This window comes from Notothenia rossii (genome assembly GCF_949606895.1).
Source record: "Notothenia rossii genome assembly, chromosome: 2".
Lineage (NCBI taxonomy): Eukaryota > Metazoa > Chordata > Actinopteri > Perciformes > Nototheniidae > Notothenia > Notothenia rossii.
In genome coordinates this window covers 91,261,871-91,284,017 of record NC_136904.1, presented here as the reverse complement: position 1 = coordinate 91,284,017, position 22,147 = coordinate 91,261,871, and the positions used below count along the sequence as shown (strand labels likewise).

Sequence of the window (22,147 nt, the reverse complement as noted above, 5' to 3'; positions counted from 1 at the left end):
ATACATGGGGTCACGCCAATCACAAAGCTTTGATGCGTCCAAGTGCTTTATTCTGGCACAGGAAGATTATGTTATAGAACTTTAACAATAAAACAGAATATTGTTGTTCTATTTTTAGACACATCTCGCAATCGACTGGTCCATCGCGATCGACTGGTTGGGCACCCCTGTTCTAGACAATGGATTAGGTAATTTAGCCTTTTGGGCCTGGTTGTTCCAGGGTTATTTTGAAACAAAAACAACATAAAGGCAAGAGATTGGGAAAGCCAATGAGATTGACTGTTTGTTCGCCTCAAGAAAGTTCTGGCACTCCCCAGATGACTCAGGAAAGGGACACAGGCTTTCAGAGTGTTCAGCTCAGGAGTAGAGCTGCTGATATCCTTATACTGTCAGGCACTTTGAAGGGCTCCCAAACACTTTCAAAATGTTGTCAATGGATAATGAAAAGTTGGAAGATTATAGGGAAGCTTTACCCATATCCCAATATCACAGCGCCAGGTATGGATGAGATTTGCCCAGCAATATTAAAGGCTCTAGTTTAGACATTGTTCAGGTTTCTGGCAGACATGTCTCCTCAATCTTGAGAGATGATCAACTCCTCTTCATATCAAGGTATCATGTTGCTCAACTGCCCAGGAAAAGCTTATGCCGAGGTACTCAAATGAAGATCTGAACAATTGTATTGAACATCTTGCTGTCATGCTTAGCTGTCCCCCTTTGTTGGAAGCATCCTTATACTTCCTGTACAGAGTAAAACCATTTACTTCGGAAAGGATTAATGATAGGGTGTCAGAGGCCTCGGTGTGGTGAGACAAGGAATTCCTAACTTTTCACATAGAATTCACAAATTATGGTAAATATGTGCATCTTACAATATGTTTTTTCTCCATTTTTTTAGCTTTTACATTCTCTCTCACACACACACACACACACACACACACACACACACACGCACACGCACACACACACACACACACACACACACACACACACACACACACACACACACACACACACACACTTGAAGTTGCACACTCACCTTCTGCCAACGACATACTCAATCAGTCTGTACTGCATATTGTCTACTAAATTAACGATTGAACATATCATTAACAGAATACTGGTCAAACTGAAGTCAACACAGGTCAAAAACTACTACTTCTTCAACACAATGTCATATTTTCCAGTTTTATTTTGTATTCAATTATTTAATAACTTTTAGTTACATATGTTTTACTGCATTAAATAATGTCTAATCTTTCTTCAGCCATTACACATTGCATTCTGACTCAGCAACAATAGCAACAAATATGTCCATCTGAACAGAGGTTTTTTAGAATATATCTCAAGCCCAGCCCGTCATTACAGTATTTTAGAATCACACGCGTAAGACTTAAGTATCTTAAGGGTAACAATGAGCTTGATAGATTTTCTAAACCAGGGGTATAACGAGGCATAAATCAATGGGTTCAGGCAGGAGTTAAAGAACAGCAACCAGAGTACAATTGAGGTTGAACCACTAGTTTCAATATCCTCACCTATAAGGGATGGAGTGTAATATGGAACAAAACATATTAGAAACACAAGGACAACAACACCAAGAGTCCTGGCTGCTTTCATCTCAGATTTCTTAACAGTTGCACCAACTGCACGTTGCATAGTGACAGCTATAACATGAGATCGCATGGCTCGAGCCTGAGACACAGCCACCACAAACACTCTCATATACAGAACTATGATAACAGTAATGGGGGCAATAAAGGTAACAACTAAGTCAACCGTGCCTGTGATATTGTTAATGACAACTACACACTCTCCATGGCAAGAATTATATGAATCAGGTTGTCTCAGAAAGTCCTTTAAAATTAGACAATTATAGATAACAGAGCAAATCCAACACAGACAGATGCAGATTTGTGTTCTGTTCAGAGTTACTTTGGTGGTGTAATGTAGAGGGTCACAAATAGCAAAATAACGATCAATGGATATGAGCACCATGTTTCCAACCGTAGAAGAGGTAATGATAAAAACAACAATATAATACAGAGCACACATCAGGTCACCCAAATACCAGCAAGCCTCTATTAAAAGGATTTCAATAGGCATCAAAATGAGGCCCACAAGGTAGTCTGAGACAGCCAGGGAGAGGATGAGGAGGTTAGTGGGGGTGTGGAGCTGCCTGGAAAGGAAGAATTTCACCATAAATACAATTATCAATGATAGCTTGTAACAACAAACAGCACTAAAACACAAAGAAGACATGGACATGCATTTGTTGAGCAGTGCTTGCTTAAACTATTTTGTCATAAAACGTCAGGTTTGAATATGTTATCATTTAAAACAGAACAACTATTATCTGAAACATTAATTAAAAGGAATGCATTGCTAAATCCTGTTACTTTCCAATCATGAACATATATAAGCTTAAGCAGAAAGTGTGTCTGTGCCTGAAGTGGGAGATAGAGATGATGACCAGCAGGTTGAGAGCTGCAGTGATCAGAGCGATGAAGGACAGCAGGATGTAAGCGAGCAGGACATCTGACTGAGCTGGCGTAGGCTTCCTGCAGGATTTGTTGAAGAGTTGTGGAAAGCAGAGTTCATCAATTTGGGGAGTCTCCATCTGCAGAGAGACGTGTTGAGAAGCTGCTGTGTTCTGGCAAAGCTCTCCGTTATACAGCTGATATATCTCTTCTCATCTGTCCTGCCCCTACTATTACTTTCTCTCTAGCTAAGACTGAAATCCCTAAGCTCTACTTTGTTTTCTGCAGTCATCTTCATCTCAGTCTTCATCACTTCCATGCAACTTGTTTTTTTCGTAATTCCCGGCACTGACATCATCTTATTTGATTATGGTGGCTACTTTTTCCTTCTCATCTAGAGTGGTTTTACAGTGTAAAGATTCTTAAAAGATCAATATTTTAAGAATTGAAACCAAGTGAGCCATGCTGATAAGTTACATTGTGGGAGTGGCTCCTCAGAGTTATGGTCAAAGGATCAATGAAGCCAACTTGCTTCTAGACCAGGGGTGCCAAACCTTTTTTGAACCAAGAACTACTTTTAAAGTTGTCAGTCTGATCTACCAGTCCAAATAGAGAGGGGGGGGGGGGGGGGGTGCTAGCGAACTGTTAACTGGGGGGAGTCTCGCTGCGGGGAAACGTGGGACCTCTGTCGGTGCAACTTCAATGATGCCTTTTAAAAACATAACAAATTAAGGGTGGTGAAGGCCGTCAGCGAATCGAGCCGGCCCTTGACGACCGGCTGTTCTGTGATTCTCCAGATTCTACAGATGGCCAGTCCGCGGAGGGAGGAAAATAAATACCGGAAGTAAAAAAAGACGGTGTTCACACGGGAAACAAAACTTAAAATATGAAATGAAAAAATCTCATCCCTTAAAAATTCACAACTTATTATGAATTAAACAAAAGAATAATCATCTTCCCACTCGGAGTGAAAATGATATATTTGGGGCTTTTTTGCTTCTGCCATAATTGCGGTCTTGTGTGTGTGCGGACTGTCACTCCTGTTGACTCGGACAACGTCAGCTAACTAGTGCCCATTGCCCACTAGCCACGCCCCGATACATGGGGTCACGCCAATCACAAAGCTTTGATGCGTTCAAGTGCTTTATTCTGGCACAGGAAGATTATGTTATAGAACTTTAACAATAAAACAGAATATTGTTGTTCTATTTATAGACACATCTCGCAATCGACTGGTCCATCGCGATCGACTGGTTGGGCACCCCTGTTCTAGACAATGGATTAGGTAATTTAGCCTTTTGGGCCTGGTTGTTCCAGGGTTATTTTGAAACAAAAACAACATAAAGGCAAGAGATTGGGAAAGCCAATGAGATTGACTGTTTGTTCGCCTCAAGAAAGTTCTGGCACTCCCCAGATGACTCAGGAAAGGGACACAGGCTTTCAGAGTGTTCAGCTCAGGAGTAGAGCTGCTGATATCCTTATACTGTCAGGCACTTTGAAGGGCTCCCAAACACTTCCAAAATGTTGTCAATGGATAATGAAAAGTTGGAAGATTATAGGGAAGCTTTACCCATATCCCAATATCACAGCGCCAGGTATGGATGAGATTTGCCCAGCAATATTAAAGGCTTTAGTTTAGACATTGTTCAGGTTTCTGGCAGACATGTCTCCTCAATCTTGAGAGATGATCAACTCCTCTTCATATCAAGGTATCATGTTGCTCAACTGCCCAGGAAAAGCTTATGCCGAGGTACTCAAATGAAGATCTGACCAATTGTATTGAACATCTTGCTGTCATGCTTAGCTGTCCCCCTTTGTTAGAAGCATCCTTATACTTCCTGTACAGAGTAAAACCATTTACTTCGGAAAGGATTAATGAAAGGGTGTCAGAGGCCTCGGTGTGGTGAGACAAGGAATTCCTAACTTTTCACATAGAATTCACAAATTATGGTAAATATGTGCATCTTACAATATGTTTTTTCTCCATTTTTTTAGCTTTTACATTCTCTCTCACACACACACACACACACACACACACACACACACACACACACACACACACACACGCACACGCACACGCACACACACACACACTTGAAGTTGCACACTCACCTTCTGCCAACGACATACTCAATCAGTCTGTACTGCATATTGTCTACTAAATTAACAATTGAACATATCATTAACAGAATACTGGTCAAACTGAAGTCAACACAGGTCAAAAACTACTACTTCTTCCACACAATGTCATATTTTCCAGTTTTATTTTGTATTCAATTATTTAATAACTTTTAGTTACATATGTTTTACTGCATTAAATAATGTCTAATCTTTCTTCAGCCATTACACATTGCATTCTGACTCAGCAACAACAGCAACAAATATGTCCATCTGAACAGAGGTTTTTTAGAATATATCTCAACCCCAGCTCGTCATTACAGTATTTTAGAATCACACGAGTAAGACTTAAGTATCTTAAGGGTAACAATGAGCTTGATAGATTTTCTAAACCAGGGGTATAAGAAGGCATAAATCAATGGGTTCAGACTGGAGTTAAAACACAGCAACCAGAGTACAATGGAGGTTGAACTACTAGTTTCAATACCCTCACCTAAAAGGGATGGAGTGTAATATGGAACAAAACATATTAGAAACACAAGGACAACAACACCAAGAGTCCTGGCTGCTTTCATCTCAGATTTCTTAACAGTTGCACCAACTGAACGTTGCATAGTAACAGCGATAACATGAGAGCTTATGGCACGAGCCTGAGACACAGCCACCACAAACACTCTGATATACAGAACTATGATAACAGTAATGGGGGCAATAAAGGTAACAACTAAGTCAACCGTTCCTGTGATATTGTTAATGACAACTACACACTCTCCATGGCAAGAATTATGTGAATCAGGTTGTCTCAGAAAGTCCTTTACAATGAGACAATTATAGATAACAGAGCAAATCCAACACAGACAGATGCAGATTTGTGTTCTGTTCAGAGTTACTCTGGTGGTGTAATGTAGAGGGTCACAAATAGCAAAATAACGATCAATGGATATGAGCACCATGTTTCCAACCGTAGAAGAGGTAATGATAAAAGCAACTATATTATACAGAGCACACATCTGGTCACCCAAGTACCAGCAAGCCTCTATTAAAAGGATTTTAACAGGCATCAAAATGAGGCCCGCAAGGAAGTCTGAGACAGCCAGGGAGAGGATGAGGAGGTTAGTGGGGGTGTGGAGCTGCCTGGAAAGGAAGAATTTCACCATAAATACAATTATCAATGATAGCTTGTAACAACAAACAGCACTAAAACACAAAGAAGACATGGACATGCATTTGTTGAGCAGTGCTTGCTTAAACTATTTTGTCACAAAACGTCAGGTTTGAATATGTTATCATTTAAAACAGAACAACTATTATCTGAAACATTAATTAAAAGGAATGCATGGCTAAATCCTGTTACTTTCCAATCATGAACATATACAAGCTTAAGCAGAAAGTGTGTCTGTGCCTGAAGTGGGAGATAGAGATGATGACCAGCAGGTTGAGAGCTGCGGTGATCAGAGCGATGAAGGACAGCAGGATGTAAGCGAGCAGGACATCTGACTGAGCTGGCGTAGGCTTCCTGCAGGATTTGTTGAAGAGTTGTGGAAAGCAGAGTTCATCAATTTGGGGAGTCTCCATCTGCAGAGAGACGTGTTGAGAAGCTGCTGTGTTCTGGCAAAGCTCTCCGTTATGCAGCTGATATATCTCTTCTCATCTGTCCTGCCCCTACTATTACTTTCTCTCTAGCTAAGACTGAAATCCCTAAGCTCTACATTGTTTTCTGCAGTCATCTTCATCTCAGTCTTCATCACTTCCATGCAACTTGTTTTTTTCGTAATTCCCGGCACTGACATCATCTTATTTGATTATGGTGGCCACTTTTTCCTTCTCATCTAGAGTGGTTTTACAGTGTAAAGATTCTTAAAAGATCAATATTTTAAGTATTGAAACCAAGTGAGCCATGCTGATAAGCTACATTGTGGGAGTGGCTCCTCAGAGTTATGGTCAAAGGATCAATGAAGCCAACTTGCTTCTAGACCAGGGGTGCCAAACCTTTTTTGAACCAAGAACTACTTTTAAAGTTGTCAGTCTGCCGAGATCTACCAGTCCAAATAGAGAGGGGGGGGGGGTGCTAGCGAACTGTTAACTGGGGGGAGTCTCGCTGCGAGGAAACGTGGGACTTCTGTCGGTGCAACTTCAATGATGCCTTTTAAAAACATAACAAATTAAGGGTGGTGAAGGCCGTCAGCGAATCGAGCCGGCCCTTGACGACCGGCTGTTCTGTGATTCTCCAGATTCTACAGATGGCCAGTCCGCGGAGGGAGGAAAATAAATACCGGAAGTAAAAAAAGACGGTGTTCACACGGGAAACAAAACTTAAAATATGAAATGAAAAAATCTCATCCCTTAAAAATTCACAACTTATTATGAATTAAACAAAAGAATAATCATCCTCCCACTCGGAGTGAAAATGATATATTTGGGGCTTTTTTGCTTCTGCCATAATTGCGGTCTTGTGTGTGTGCGGACTGTCACTCCTGTTGACACGGACAACGTCAGCTAACTAGTGCCCATTGCCCACCAGCCTCTCCCCGATACATGGGGTCACGCCAATCACAAAGCTTTGATGCGTTCAAGTGCTTTATTCTGGCACAGGAAGATTATGTTATAGAACTTTAACAATAAAACAGAATATTGTTGTTCTATTTTTAGACACATCTCGCAATCGACTGGTCCATCGCGATCGACTGGTTGGGCACCCCTGTTCTAGACAATGGATTAGGTAATTTAGCCTTTTGGGCCTGGTTGTTCCAGGGTTATTTTGAAACAAAAACAACATAAAGGCAAGAGATTGGGAAGGCCAATGAGATTGACTGTTTGTTGGCCTCAAGAAAGTTCTGGCACTCCCCAGATGACTCAGGAAAGGGACACAGGCTTTCAGAGTGTTCAGCTCAGGAGTAGAGCTGCTGATATCCTTATACTGTCAGGCACTTTGAAGGGCTCCCAAACACTTCCAAAATGTTGTCAATGGATAATGAAAAGTTGGAAGATTATAGGGAAGCTTTACCCATATCCCAATATCACAGCGCCAGGTATGGATGAGATTTGCCCAGCAATATTAAAGGCTCTAGTTTAGACATTGTTCAGGTTTCTGGCAGACATGTCTCCTCAATCTTGAGAGATGATCAACTCCTCTTCATATCAAGGTATCATGTTGCTCAACTGCCCAGGAAAAGCTTATGCCGAGGTACTCAAATGAAGATCTGACCAATTGTATTGAACATCTTGCTGTCATGCTTAGCTGTCCCCCTTTGTTAGAAGCATCCTTATACTTCCTGTACAGAGTAAAACCATTTACTTCGGAAAGGATTAATGAAAGGGTGTCAGAGGCCTCGGTGTGGTGAGACAAGGAATTCCTAACTTTTCACATAGAATTCACAAATTATGGTAAATATGTGCATCTTACAATATGTTTTTTCTCCATTTTTTTAGCTTTTACATTCTCTCTCACACACACACACACACACGCACACGCACACGCACACACACACACACACACACACACTTGAAGTTGCACACTCACCTTCTGCCAACGACATACTCAATCAGTCTGTACTGCATATTGTCTACTAAATTAACGATTGAACATATCATTAACAGAATACTGGTCAAACTGAAGTCAACACAGGTCAAAAACTACTACTTCTTCAACACAATGTCATATTTTTCCAGTTTTATTTTGTATTCAATTATTTAATAACTTTTAGTTACATATGTTTTACTGCATTAAATAATGTCTAATCTTTCTTCAGCCATTACACATTGCATTCTGACTCAGCAACAACAGCAACAAATATGTCCATCTGAACAGAGGTTTTTTAGAATATATCTCAACCCCAGCTCGTCATTACAGTATTTTAGAATCACACGCGTAAGACTGAAGTATCTTAAGGGTAACAATGAGCTTGATCGATTTTCTAAACCAGGGGTATAAGAAGGCATAAATCAATGGGTTCAGACTGGAGTTAAAACACAGCAACCAGAGTACAATTGAGGTTGAACTACTAGTTTCAATACCCTCACCTATCAGGGATGGAGTGTAATATGGAAAAAAACATATTAGAAACACAAGGACAACAACACCAAGAGTCCTGGCTGCTTTCATCTCAGATTTCTTAACAGTTGCACCAACTGAACGTTGCATAGTGACAGCTATAACATGAGATCGCATGGCTCGAGCCTGAGACACAGCCACCACAAACACTCTCATATACAGAACTATGATAACAGTAATGGGGGCAATAAAGGTAACAACTAAGTCAACCGTTCCTGTGATATTGTTAATGACAACTACACACTCTCCATGGCAAGAATTATGTGAATCAGGTTGTCTCAGAAAGTCCTTTACAATGAGACAATTATAGATAACAGAGCAAATCCAACAAAGACAGATGCAGATTTGTGTTCTGTTCCGAGTTACTCTGGTGGTGTAATGTAGAGGGTCACAAATAGCAAAATAACGATCAATGGATATGAGCACCATGTTTCCAACCGTAGAAGAGGTAATGATAAAAGCAACTATATTATACAGAGCACACATCTGGTCACCCAAGTACCAGCAAGCCTCTATTAAAAGGATTTTAACAGGCATCACAATTAGGCCCACAAGGAAGTCTGAGACAGCCAGGGAGAGGATGAGGAGGTTAGTGGGGGTGTGGAGCTGCCTGGAAAGGAAGAATTTCACCATAAATACAATTATCAATGATAGCTTGTAACAACAAACAGCACTAAAACACAAAGAAGACATGGACATGCATTTGTTGAGCAGTGCTTGCTTAAACTATTTTGTCACAAAACGTCAGGTTTGAATATGTTATCATTTAAAACAGAACAACTATTATCTGAAACATTAATTAAAAGGAATGCATTGCTAAATCCTGTTACTTTCCAATCATGAACATATATAAGCTTAAGCAGAAAGTGTGTCTGTGCCTGAAGTGGGAGATAGAGATGATGACCAGCAGGTTGAGAGCTGCGGTGATCAGAGCGATGAAGGACAGCAGGATGTAAGCGAGCAGGACATCTGACTGAGCTGGCGTAGGCTTGCTGCAGGATTTGTTGAAGAGTTGTGGAAAGCAGAGTTCATCAATTTGGGGAGTCTCCATCTGCAGAGAGACGTGTTGAGAAGCTGCTGTGTTCTGGCAAAGCTCTCCGTTATGCAGCTGATATATCTCTTCTCATCTGTCCTGCCCCTACTATTACTTTCTCTCTAGCTAAGACTGAAATCCCTAAGCTCTACATTGTTTTCTGCAGTCATCTTCATCTCAGTCTTCATCACTTCCATGCAACTTGTTTTTTTCGTAATTCCCGGCACTGACATCATCTTATTTGATTATGGTGGCTACTTTTTCCTTCTCATCTAGAGTGGTTTTACAGTGTAAAGATTCTTAAAAGATCAATATTTGAAGTATTGAAACCAAGTGAGCCATGCTGATAAGTTACATTGTGGGAGTGGCTCCTCAGAGTTATGGTCAAAGGATCAATGAAGCCAACTTGCTTCTAGACCAGGGGTGCCAAACCTTTTTTGAACCAAGAACTACTTTTAAAGTTGTCAGTCTGCCGAGATCTACCAGTCCAAATAGAGAGGGGGGGGGTGCTAGCGAACTGTTAACTGGGGGGAGTCTCGCTGCGAGGAAACGTGGGACTTCTGTCGGTGCAACTTCAATGATGCCTTTTAAAAACATAACAAATTAAGGGTGGTGAAGGCCGTCAGCGAATCGAGCCGGCCCTTGACGACCGGCTGTTCTGTGATTCTCCAGATTCTACAGATGGCCAGTCCGCGGAGGGTGGAAAATAAATACCGGAAGTAAAAAAAGACGGTGTTCACACGGGAAACAAAACTTAAAATATGAAATGAAAAAATCTCATCCCTTAAAAATTCACAACTTATTATGAATTAAACAAAAGAATAATCATCTTCCCACTCGGAGTGAAAATGATATATTTTGGGCTTTTTTGCTTCTGCCATAATTGCGGTCTTGTGTGTGTGCGGACTGTCACTCCTGTTGACTCGGACAACGTCAGCTAACTAGTGCCCACTGCCCACTAGCCACGCCCCGATACATGGGGTCACGCCAATCACAAAGCTTTGATGCGTTCAAGTGCTTTATTCTGGCACAGGAAGATTATGTTATAGAACTTTAACAATAAAACAGAATATTGTTGTTCTACTTTTAGACACATCTCGCAATCGACTGGTCCATCGCGATCGACTGGTTGGGCACCCCTGTTCTAGACAATGGATTAGGTAATTTAGCCTTTTGGGCCTGGTTGTTCCAGGGTTATTTTGAAACAAAAACAACATAAAGGCAAGAGATTGGGAAAGCCAATGAGATTGACTGTTTGTTCGCCTCAAGAAAGTTCTGGCACTCCCCAGATGACTCAGGAAAGGGACACAGGCTTTCAGAGTGTTCAGCTCAGGAGTAGAGCTGCTGATATCCTTATACTGTCAGGCACTTTGAAGGGCTCCCAAACACTTCCAAAATGTTGTCAATGGATAATGAAAAGTTGGAAGATTATAGGGAAGCTTTACCCATATCCCAATATCACAGTGCCAGGTATGGATGAGATTTGCCCAGCAATATTAAAGGCTCTAGTTTAGACATTGTTCAGGTTTCTGGCAGACATGTCTCCTCAATCTTGAGAGATGATCAACTCCTCTTCATATCAAGGTATCATGTTGCTCAACTGCCCAGGAAAAGCTTATGCCGAGGTACTCAAATGAAGATCTGACCAATTGTATTGAACATCTTGCTGTCATGCTTAGCTGTCCCCCTTTGTTAGAAGCATCCTTATACTTCCTGTACAGAGTAAAACCATTTACTTCGGAAAGGATTAATGAAAGGGTGTCAGAGGCCTCGGTGTGGTGAGACAAGGAATTCCTAACTTTTCACATAGAATTCACAAATTATGGTAAATATGTGCATCTTACAATATGTTTTTTCTCCATTTTTTTAGCTTTTACATTCTCTCTCACACACACACACACACACACACACGCACACGCACACGCACACGCACACACACACACACACACTTGAAGTTGCACACTCACCTTCTGCCAACGACATACTCAATCAGTCTGTACTGCATATTGTCTACTAAATTAACAATTGAACATATCATTAACAGAATACTGGTCAAACTGAAGTCAACACAGGTCAAAAACTACTACTTCTTCAACACAATGTCATATTTTCCAGTTTTATTTTGTATTCAATTATTTAATATCTTTTAGTTACATATGTTTTACTGCATTAAATAATGTCTAATCTTTCTTCAGCCATTACACATTGCATTCTGACTCAGCAACAATAGCAACAAATATGTCCATCTGAACAGAGGTTTTTTAGAATATATCTCAACCCCAGCCCGTCATTACAGTATTTTAGAATCACACGAGTAAGACTGAAGTATCTTAAGGGTAACAATGAGCTTGATCGATTTTCTAAACCAGGGGTATAAGAAGGCATAAATCAATGGGTTCAGACTGGAGTTAAAACACAGCAACCAGAGTACAATGGAGGTTGAACTACTAGTTTCAATACCCTCACCTAAAAGGGATGGAGTGTAATATGGAACAAAACATATTAGAAACACAAGGACAACAACACCAAGAGTCCTGGCTGCTTTCATCTCAGATTTCTTAACAGTTGCACCAACTGAACGTTGCATAGTAACAGCGATAACATGAGAGCTTATGGCACGAGCCTGAGACACAGCCACCACAAACACTCTGATATACAGAACTATGATAACAGTAATGGGGGCAATAAAGGTAACAACTAAGTCAACCGTTCCTGTGATATTGTTAATGACAACTACACACTCTCCATGGCAAGAATTATGTGAATCAGGTTGTCTCAGAAAGTCCTTTACAATGAGACAATTATAGATAACAGAGCAAATCCAACAAAGACAGATGCAGATTTGTGTTCTGTTCAGAGTTACTCTGGTGGTGTAATGTAGAGGGTCACAAATAGCAAAATAACGATCAATGGATATGAGCACCATGTTTCCAACCGTAGAAGAGGTAATGATAAAAACAACTATATTATACAGAGCACACATCTGGTCACCCAAGTACCAGCAAGCCTCTATTAAAAGGATTTTAACAGGCATCACAATTAGGCCCACAAGGAAGTCTGAGACAGCCAGGGAGAGGATGAGGAGGTTAGTGGGGGTGTGGAGCTGCCTGGAAAGGAAGAATTTCACCATAAATACAATTATCAATGATAGCTTGTAACAACAAACAGCACTAAAACACAAAGAAGACATGGACATGCATTTGTTGAGCAGTGCTTGCTTAAACTATTTTGTCACAAAACGTCAGGTTTGAATATGTTATCATTTAAAACAGAACAACTATTATCTGAAACATTAATTAAAAGGAATGCATGGCTAAATCCTGTTACTTTCCAATCATGAACATATATAAGCTTAAGCAGAAAGTGTGTCTGTGCCTGAAGTGGGAGATAGAGATGATGACCAGCAGGTTGAGAGCTGCGGTGATCAGAGCGATGAAGGACAGCAGGATGTAAGCGAGCAGGACATCTGACTGAGCTGGCGTAGGCTTGCTGCAGGATTTGTTGAAGAGTTGTGGAAAGCAGAGTTCATCAATTTGGGGAGTCTCCATCTGCAGAGAGACGTGTTGAGAAGCTGCTGTGTTCTGGCAAAGCTCTCCGTTATGCAGCTGATATATCTCTTCTCATCTGTCCTGCCCCTACTATTACTTTCTCTCTAGCTAAGACTGAAATCCCTAAGCTCTAATTTGTTTTCTGCAGTCATCTTCATCTCAGTCTTCATCACTTCCATGCAACTTGTTTTTTTCGTAATTCCCGGCACTGACATCATCTTATTTGATTATGGTGGCTACTTTTTCCTTCTCATCTAGAGTGGTTTTACAGTGTAAAGATTCTTAAAAGATCAATATTTTAAGTATTGAAACCAAGTGAGCCATGCTGATAAGTTACATTGTGGGAGTGGCTCCTCAGAGTTATGGTCAAAGGATCAATGAAGCCAACTTGCTTCTAGACCAGGGGTGCCAAACCTTTTTTGAACCAAGAACTACTTTTAAAGTTGTCAGTCTGCCGAGATCTACCAGTCCAAATAGAGAGGGGGGGGGGGGGGGGTGCTAGCGAACTGTTAACTGGGGGGAGTCTCGCTGCGAGGAAACGTGGGACTTCTGTCGGTGCAACTTCAATGATGCCTTTTAAAAACATAACAAATTAAGGGTGGTGAAGGCCGTCAGCGAATCGAGCCGGCCCTTGACGACCGGCTGTTCTGTGATTCTCCAGATTCTACAGATGGCCAGTCCGCGGAGGGTGGAAAATAAATACCGGAAGTAAAAAAAGACGGTGTTCACACGGGAAACAAAACTTAAAATATGAAATGAAAAAATCTCATCCCTTAAAAATTCACAACTTATTATGAATTAAACAAAAGAATAATCATCTTCCCACTCGGAGTGAAAATGATATATTTGGGGCTTTTTTGCTTCTGCCATAATTGCGGTCTTGTGTGTGTGCGGACTGTCACTCCTGTTGACTCGGACAACGTCAGCTAACTAGTGCCCACTGCCCACCAGCCTCGCCCCGATACATGGGGTCACGCCAATCACAAAGCTTTGATGCGTTCAAGTGCTTTATTCTGGCACAGGAAGATTATGTTATAGAACTTTAACAATAAAAAAGAATATTGTTGTTCTATTTATAGACACATCTCGCAATCGACTGGTCCATCGCGATCGACTGGTTGGGCACCCCTGTTCTAGACAATGGATTAGGTAATTTAGCCTTTTGAGCCTGGTTGTTCCAGGGTTATTTTGAAACAAAAACAACATAAAGGCAAGAGATTGGGAAAGCCAATGAGATTGACTGTTTGTTCGCCTCAAGAAAGTTCTGTCAGCCCCCAGATGACTCAGGAAAGGGACACAGGCTTTCAGAGTGTTCAGCTCAGGAGTAGAGCTGCTGATATCCTTATACTGTCAGGCACTTTGAAGGGCTCCCAAACACTTCCAAAATGTTGTCGATGGATAATGAAAAGTTGGAAGATTATAGGGAAGCTTTACCCATATCCCAATATCACAGCGCCAGGTATGGATGAGATTTGCCCAGCAATATTAAAGGCTTTAGTTTAGACATTGTTCAGGTTTCTGGCAGACATGTCTCCTCAATCTTGAGAGATGATCAACTCCTCTTCATATCAAGGTATCATGTTGCTCAACTGCCCAGGAAAAGCTTATGCCGAGGTACTCAAATGAAGATCTGACCAATTGTATTGAACATCTTGCTGTCATGCTTAGCTGTCCCCCTTTGTTAGAAGCATCCTTATACTTCCTGTACAGAGTAAAACCATTTACTTCGGAAAGGATTAATGAAAGGGTGTCAGAGGCCTCGGTGTGGTGAGACAAGGAATTCCTAACTTTTCACATAGAATTCACAAATTATGGTAAATATGTGCATCTTACAATATGTTTTTTCTCCATTTTTTTAGCTTTTACATTCTCTCTCACACACACACACACACACACACACGCACACGCACACGCACACGCACACGCACACACACACACACACACACACTTGAAGTTGCACACTCACCTTCTGCCAACGACATACTCAATCAGTCTGTACTGCATATTGTCTACTAAATTAACGATTGAACATATCATTAACAGAATACTGGTCAAACTGAAGTCAACACAGGTCAAAAACTACTACTTCTTCAACACAATGTCATATTTTCCAGTTTTATTTTGTATTCAATTATTTAATAACTTTTAGTTACATATGTTTTACTGCATTAAATAATGTCTAATCTTTCTTCAGCCATTACACATTGCATTCTGACTCAGCAACAATAGCAACAAATATGTCCATCTGAACAGAGGTTTTTTAGAATATATCTCAAGCCCAGCCCGTCATTACAGTATTTTAGAATCACACGAGTAAGACTTAAGTATCTTAAGGGTAACAATGAGCTTGATAGATTTTCTAAACCAGGGGTATAACGAGGCATAAATCAATGGGTTCAGGCAGGAGTTAAAGAACAGCAACCAGAGTACAATTGAGGTTGAACCACTAGTTTCAATATCCTCACCTATAAGGGATGGAGTGTAATATGGAACAAAACATATTAGAAACACAAGGACAACAACACCAAGAGTCCTGGCTGCTTTCATCTCAGATTTCTTAACAGTTGCACCAACTGCACGTTGCATAGTGACAGCTATAACATGAGATCGCATGGCTCGAGCCTGAGACACAGCCACCACAAACACTCTCATATACAGAACTATGATAACAGTAATGGGGGCAATAAAGGTAACAACTAAGTCAACCGTGCCTGTGATATTGTTAATGACAACTACACACTCTCCATGGCAAGAATTATGTGAATCAGGTTGTCTCAGAAAGTCCTTTAAAATTAGACAATTATAGATAACAGAGCAAATCCAACACAGACAGATGCAGATTTGTGTTCTGTTCAGAGTTACTTTGGTGGTGTAATGTAGAGGGTCACAAATAGCAAAATAACGATCAATGGATATGAGCACCATGTTTCCAACCGTAGAAGAGGTAATGATAAAAACAACAATATAATACAGAGCACACATCAGGTCACCCAAATACCAGCAAGCCTCTATTAAAAGGATTTCAATAGGCATCAAAATGAGGCCCACAAGGTAGTCTGAGACAGCCAGGGAGAGGATGAGGAGGTTAGTGGGGGTGTGGAGCTGCCTGGAAAGGAAGAATTTCACCATAAATACAATTATCAATGATAGCTTGTAGCAACAAACAGCACTAAAACACAAAGAAGACATGGACATGCATTTGTTGAGCAGTGCTTGCTTAAACTATTTTGTCATAAAACGTCAGGTTTGAATATGTTATCATTTAAAACAGAACAACTATTATCTGAAACATTAATTAAAAGGAATGCATTGCTAAATCCTGTTACTTTCCAATCATGAACATATATAAGCTTAAGCAGAAAGTGTGTCTGTGCCTGAAGTGGGAGATAGAGATGATGACCAGCAGGTTGAGAGCTGCAGTGATCAGAGCGATGAAGGAGAGCAGGATGTAAGTGAGCAGGACATCTGACTGAGCTGGCGTAGGCTTCCTGCAGGATTTGTTGAAGAGTTGTGGAAAGCAGAGTTCATCCATTTGGGAAGTCTCCATCTTTAGAGAGACGTGTTGAGAAGCTGCTGTGTTCTGGCAGAGCTCTCTGTTATGCAGCTGATATATCTCTTCTCATCTGTCCTGCCCCTACTATTACTTTCTCTCTAGCTAAGACTGAAATCCCTAAGCTCTACTTTGTTTTCTTCAGTCATCTTCATCTCAGTCTTCATCACTTCCATGCAACTTGTTTTTTTCGTAATTCCCGGCACTGACATCATCTTATTTGATTATGGTGGCCACTTTTTCCTTCTCATCAAGAGTGGTTTTCCAGTGTAAAGAATCTTAAAAGATTAACATTTTCGTGAAGTATTGAAACCAAGTGGGCCATGCTGATAAGTTACATTGTGGGAGTGGCTCCTCAGAGTTATGGTCAAAGGATCAATGAAGCCAACTTGCTTCTCGACAATGGATTAGGTTATTTAGCCTTTTGGGCCTGGTTGTTCCAGGGTTATTTTGAAACAAAAACGACATAAAGGCTAGAGATTGGGAAGGCCAATGAGATTGACTGTTTGTTCGCCTCAAGAAAGTTCTGGCACCCCCCAGATGACTCAGGAAAGGGACACATGGTTTCAGAGTGTTCAGCTCAGGAGGAGAGCTGCTGATATCCTTATTATTATATATTATTCCATGGAATTCCTAACTTTTCACATAGAATTCACAAATTATGGTAAATATGTGCATCTTACAATATGTTTTTCTCCATTCCTTTAGCTTTTACATTCACACACACACACACACACACACACACACACACACACACACACACACACACACACACACACACACACACACACACACACACACACACACACTAGGGGTTTCACCAACTAATCGACTAGTCGACTACCTTTACCACTAGTCGGCGCTGTAGGCCCTAGTCGACTAGTCGTGGAAAAAAATTGAGGTAAATGAGGTGCTGCAAAATGCTCCAAAACACGTCCGACATTCTTATGTATGGCAGCACTTCAACGAAGATGTAACCAACTCCACAGTGAAGTGTCAGTTGTGTACAGCTGTACTGAAGTACAATACAAATGCATCTGCTATGCGCAACCATGAAACACCCGCTGCCGACAGCTAGCACTAGCAGTAATGCTAGCACCAGTGAGCAACGGACCGGCGTCAGCACTGAACAGAGGCAAACGAACAGCAAGAGAACACGGGTCAACAGTGATGCGGATGATGAGCTACGGGATTACTGCCAGCGGACACCGCATATCCCCACAATGGATAATCCACTGGAGTGGTGGGCAGAAAACGTGCACCGCTTCCCCCGCTTTCGAGGAGCTACCTGGCTATTCCAGCCACAAGCACCCCGAGTGAGAGGGTTTTTTCCCTGGCAGGCAACACTGTCACCCGAAAGCGGTCAAGCCTCCTTCCCTCACATGTCAATGCGTTGGTGTTCAAACCAAAAATATGGAAAGGTGGACGTTATCGTGGAGGACAGCGAATAAAGTGTTGCACAATGCGCTGTTGCGCACTGGATTTACGTGGCATTTATGTAAACAAGAGTTTTTTGCTGTCGATTTTGGTGAGTCCAGTTACTGTTTATTATTTACTCAGCCATGTAACACAAATTAAAATGCAGTGTTTAATGTTACTTTATGAGTTCCAATAGAAAATACAGTTGTAAACCTCTCTTTGTGTGTCTCTATTATGACGTAACGACTAGTCGACTACTATTTTGAAAAACTAGTCGACTAGTAAATATTGGTAGTTGTGAAACCCCTAACACACACACACACACACACACACACACACACACACACACACACACACACACACACACACACACACACACACACACACACACACACACACACACACACACACACACACACACACACACACACACACACACACACACAGGAAGCAGCATAGGATGGACAGGGCCCCGAGTAGAGGGCTCCACCTGTGCTTATATAAGGGTTACAATACGTAACCCACCGTTATATCCCACACAGGATCCGCCCTCTACTGGACTCTATGGGTACAGTGGGTGGAGCCCTGATGCCTAAACGCCCTGTCGTCCAACAACATCGAGTCAACACACTGCCCCTGACCGGCTTTTGGTTAACAGCCACTACACCACAACCTCCTCTCCTCCGGTTGTGACCGGGAAGAAGTGGGGGCCGCGGTTTACCTGGCTGGTAGGGCACACTCAGACACGCTTACCTCGTGAATAGTGTGCCTGGAAAACAGTGAGGAGGGCTCTCCCTGCCTGCCTATGGGCAGTCCCCAAGCCCTGTATGGGGCTCACTGTGCACCATGTTTCCCAGGTCCCTAAGGAGCATTGGAACACATAAGTGCACTATGGTGGTGGACCAGCTCTTGCTGCCTGGATAGTCTGAATAACCTTGTCAGACAGTCCCCCCTGTCTCAGCCTGTCCCTCTCAGGAGCCAAGCCTGGAGAGGTTGGCCCAGAGTGGGTAACGTCCCTATTGCACCTGCCTCCTGAGACACCGCTCCCCAGAACTGAGGAATTGCCCAGGGCTGGCCCACCATCATCTCTGTCACCTCTGCGAACCACGGCACCAAGCGGCAATCTGAGGCCACTAGGATGACTGACAGACACTCTCGTCTCACCCTCTCCAGGAGGGGGAGAATGAGGCGTACCGGTAGAAGGGCGTAGAGCAGCTTTCTTGGCCATGGCTCGTGTGCAAACACGTCCACCCGCCGAGCCATGGAAAACCACAGGGTACAGTGGCTGTTGCGCCGGCTGGCGAACAGTTCCACCTCTGACTCTCCCGAACTGGGCCCAGATTTGCTCCACCACCTCCGGGTGAAGCACCCACTCGCCTGGCAGGGGCCCGCCTCTTGACATGAGGTCGGCCCCCCTGTTCTCCAGTCCCGGGATGTGGAGGGCCTTCAGAGATAACACAATCTCTGAAGCCCACAACCACAGGTTCCCCGCTGTGGTCAACAAGGCGGCGGAGCGGACTCCGTCCTGCCTTTTGATGTACGCCACTGTGGGGCTGTTGTCGCTCCTCACCAGCTCATGTTTGCCCTCTATTAAGGGTTTGACATGCTGGAGGACTAACACCACTGCCCGCAGCTCTAGAAGGTTGCTGTGCCGTGTCTCCGTTAGAGACCAGCAACCCCCCTATAGCTCTCCCTAGGCTCCCTCCCCCCCCCAACCTGTCACGGATGCGTCCGTGAACACTGTGACGTAGGAGGTTACCCGCCCCAGTGGAGTTCCACTCCGTAGGTGCCCTGGGGACCCCGAGTAACGGAGGTTGCCCACCACTGAGGAAGGGATGGTCACCAGGCGTCGTTTGTGTCTCTTGGGATCTAAACGAAGGCCGGCAAACCACCTCTGCAGGCGGCGCATATGCAGCAAGCCCAGCGGTACTACAAATTGAGCAGCTGCCATGAGACCCAGAGTCTTCATAATTGTCAGCGCTGGCACCGGTACCCCCTGTCGTAGTCTGAAAACTGCACGAAGCAAGGATGCCTGTCTGCTCTCTGACAGGGTGGCTCGTAGGCTGCCTGCATCGAGCATCCCCAGATGCCTCACCTGCTGGTGAGGTATGGGGGAGCTCTTCTTCCAATTGACCGCAGAACCTAACTTGGTTAGGTGTAGGATCAATTGGGCTGTGTGAAACAACATTATTTGTAAATCATTTAGTATAATCACAAAAATTCTTTGTTTTATATCTAATAATTCTGTGTTCTTTTTTTATTTATTGTTCAATAGCCTACCTGACAAGGTTGGAGATGAAAAACCTGGGTCGCAGGTTCCTCAACAGTGCATTACAAGACATCTATCAATATGTGTGTATTAGAGGTCGACCGATATTCCGCATTTGACCGATTATGGGTATCAGCCTTTTTTTTTAATCAAATTGTCGATACAACTTTGGCTCTGATGCGGCCGTTTCTCTGGCTGCAGTCACCACTCTCTGTACACGAGCAATGTCCCGCCCACAGCGCTATCTGATAGGCTATTACTGAAGATTTTCAGGGCGGGAGCCAGCCAGAGAGGCGGGACCTTCTCAGATTACAGGCAGGTGCGAAAGAATGCAGACACAGACTGAAGCAAGTAGAGACGGCAAATCCGGATCCTTTTACGGACTCTGAGTCTTCTGAGTCAGTCATTGAAGAGATCCGGATCATACGAGTCCTTTGAGTCATATGAGTCAGCATCACCAAGTGCGTAGAAATCCTACCGGTGAAGCCGAAAAGTTGTTGCATTTCACAAGCATATTAAACTAACGTTACATTAACCTCCGCTACACAGTCTCTTTTGCTTTAATAAAGAATGTTGATAAAAAAAAGGGTTATTTTGCGATTTGGCGAATCTGAGTCTGCTGTTGACTAATGCATGACGACGTCTGCTGCAATACGGTTACGGCTCTGAGTCCGCACGAGTCTGCTATGTTTTGCACAGTGGGTCAGGATTTGCGAATCTCTGAGTCTGCTGTTGACTCGTGAACAACAGCCGCGGGAAGTAGGGGTGCTGGAGGCGGTGCTGCGAATGGTGTACATTTGAAAAACTTCTTGTTACTGTTGTTGAAATCTCTCCCCACTTTTATCCACATCCCCTAAGTAAAATGACTTCCCAGTTCCCGCGGCTATGCTCATGCATGACGAGTCTGGATCTCTGGATCTGCTATACAGTTACGGCTCTGAGTCCCCACGAGTCTGCAGGAAGTGAAGGAAGTTCCCATGATTCAGTGAGTCAGGATTTGCGAATCTGAGCCTGCTGTTGACTCGTCCATGATGAGTCTGCCTGGATCTCTGGATCTGCTACGGTTACGGCTCTGAGTCCGCACGAGTCTGCAGGAAGTTGCACTGATCCGCGTCCCCATAACTTCTGGCAGCTATCCTACTTGCTAAAGGCTAGGCAGATGGACTGGGGTACGTTGTAATGTGATTTTACATGTTATAAGGAGGGTGGCGAGTGACGCAATTTATAGTTTTAATTTGTACGTCACCAGGAGTAGGACTCAAAGGACTTGGGTTAATCGAGAGGGGAGACTCGTCACGACCAGCTCATTACTACGATCCGGGTTAATGATCCGGATGAATCAGGACTCACCCATCTCTAGAAGCAAGCAGCAGCGCTGAGTGGCAGAGCCATACATGTGTTAAACCGAAATTCAATAAACATCCCAATCACCTATGCTGAAGCTGCAAAAACACCACGATTTTATGATCCAATTCTATCAGTTTCCCAGTTACACAGGGACGCAGGAAGTCAGTCAGGGTTGGGGGTGCATGCAGCGTTTCGCAGCAGAGTAACTGTGGTGCAGAGGAGGGGGGCTGCAAGTGGAGCCTCGCATATCCTACGAATATCGCACGAATATCCTATGCATTACGGTAGAGGCCTGTAAAAACTGCTTTCAAAATAAAAGCGTTTACTCGGTC

General features: G+C 42.9%; 5 protein-coding genes across 5 annotated transcripts; all 5 read right to left on the bottom strand.

Annotated features, from left to right (window-relative positions):
* Nucleotides 1–1,362: 1,362 nt before the first annotated feature.
* On the bottom strand, nucleotides 1,363–2,940 carry LOC307029758 (trace amine-associated receptor 8a-like; the record flags this gene model as incomplete). The annotated part of the gene is made up of 2 exons (XM_079665839.1): nucleotides 2,448–2,940; nucleotides 1,363–2,179 (listed from the first exon to the last, which is right to left on the bottom strand). Exons 1-2 carry the CDS (start codon nucleotides 2,618–2,620, stop codon nucleotides 1,363–1,365), a joined length of 990 nt encoding a protein of 329 aa, XP_079521965.1. The 5' UTR covers nucleotides 2,621–2,940.
* Nucleotides 2,941–4,915: 1,975 nt separating this feature from the next.
* Nucleotides 4,916–7,055, bottom strand: LOC307030309 (trace amine-associated receptor 8a-like; the record flags this gene model as incomplete). The annotated part of the gene is made up of 2 exons (XM_079666649.1): nucleotides 6,001–7,055; nucleotides 4,916–5,732 (listed from the first exon to the last, which is right to left on the bottom strand). The coding sequence occupies exons 1-2, from the start codon at nucleotides 6,171–6,173 to the stop codon at nucleotides 4,916–4,918; spliced, it is 990 nt and encodes a 329-aa protein (XP_079522775.1). The 5' UTR covers nucleotides 6,174–7,055.
* A 1,387-nt stretch (nucleotides 7,056–8,442) lies between these two features.
* LOC307029757 (trace amine-associated receptor 8a-like) lies at nucleotides 8,443–10,595 on the bottom strand (the record flags this gene model as incomplete). The annotated part of the gene is made up of 2 exons (XM_079665838.1): nucleotides 9,528–10,595; nucleotides 8,443–9,259 (listed from the first exon to the last, which is right to left on the bottom strand). The coding sequence occupies exons 1-2, from the start codon at nucleotides 9,698–9,700 to the stop codon at nucleotides 8,443–8,445; spliced, it is 990 nt and encodes a 329-aa protein (XP_079521964.1). The 5' UTR covers nucleotides 9,701–10,595.
* A 1,203-nt stretch (nucleotides 10,596–11,798) lies between these two features.
* On the bottom strand, nucleotides 11,799–14,090 carry LOC307030364 (trace amine-associated receptor 8a-like). Its single transcript, XM_079666739.1, has 2 exons — nucleotides 13,058–14,090; nucleotides 11,799–12,789 (listed from the first exon to the last, which is right to left on the bottom strand). Exons 1-2 carry the CDS (start codon nucleotides 13,228–13,230, stop codon nucleotides 11,973–11,975), a joined length of 990 nt encoding a protein of 329 aa, XP_079522865.1. The 5' UTR covers nucleotides 13,231–14,090; the 3' UTR covers nucleotides 11,799–11,972.
* A 1,217-nt stretch (nucleotides 14,091–15,307) lies between these two features.
* LOC307030356 (trace amine-associated receptor 8a-like) lies at nucleotides 15,308–17,242 on the bottom strand. The gene is made up of 2 exons (XM_079666709.1): nucleotides 16,605–17,242; nucleotides 15,308–16,336 (listed from the first exon to the last, which is right to left on the bottom strand). Exons 1-2 carry the CDS (start codon nucleotides 16,775–16,777, stop codon nucleotides 15,520–15,522), a joined length of 990 nt encoding a protein of 329 aa, XP_079522835.1. The 5' UTR covers nucleotides 16,778–17,242; the 3' UTR covers nucleotides 15,308–15,519.
* Nucleotides 17,243–22,147: the final 4,905 nt, after the last annotated feature.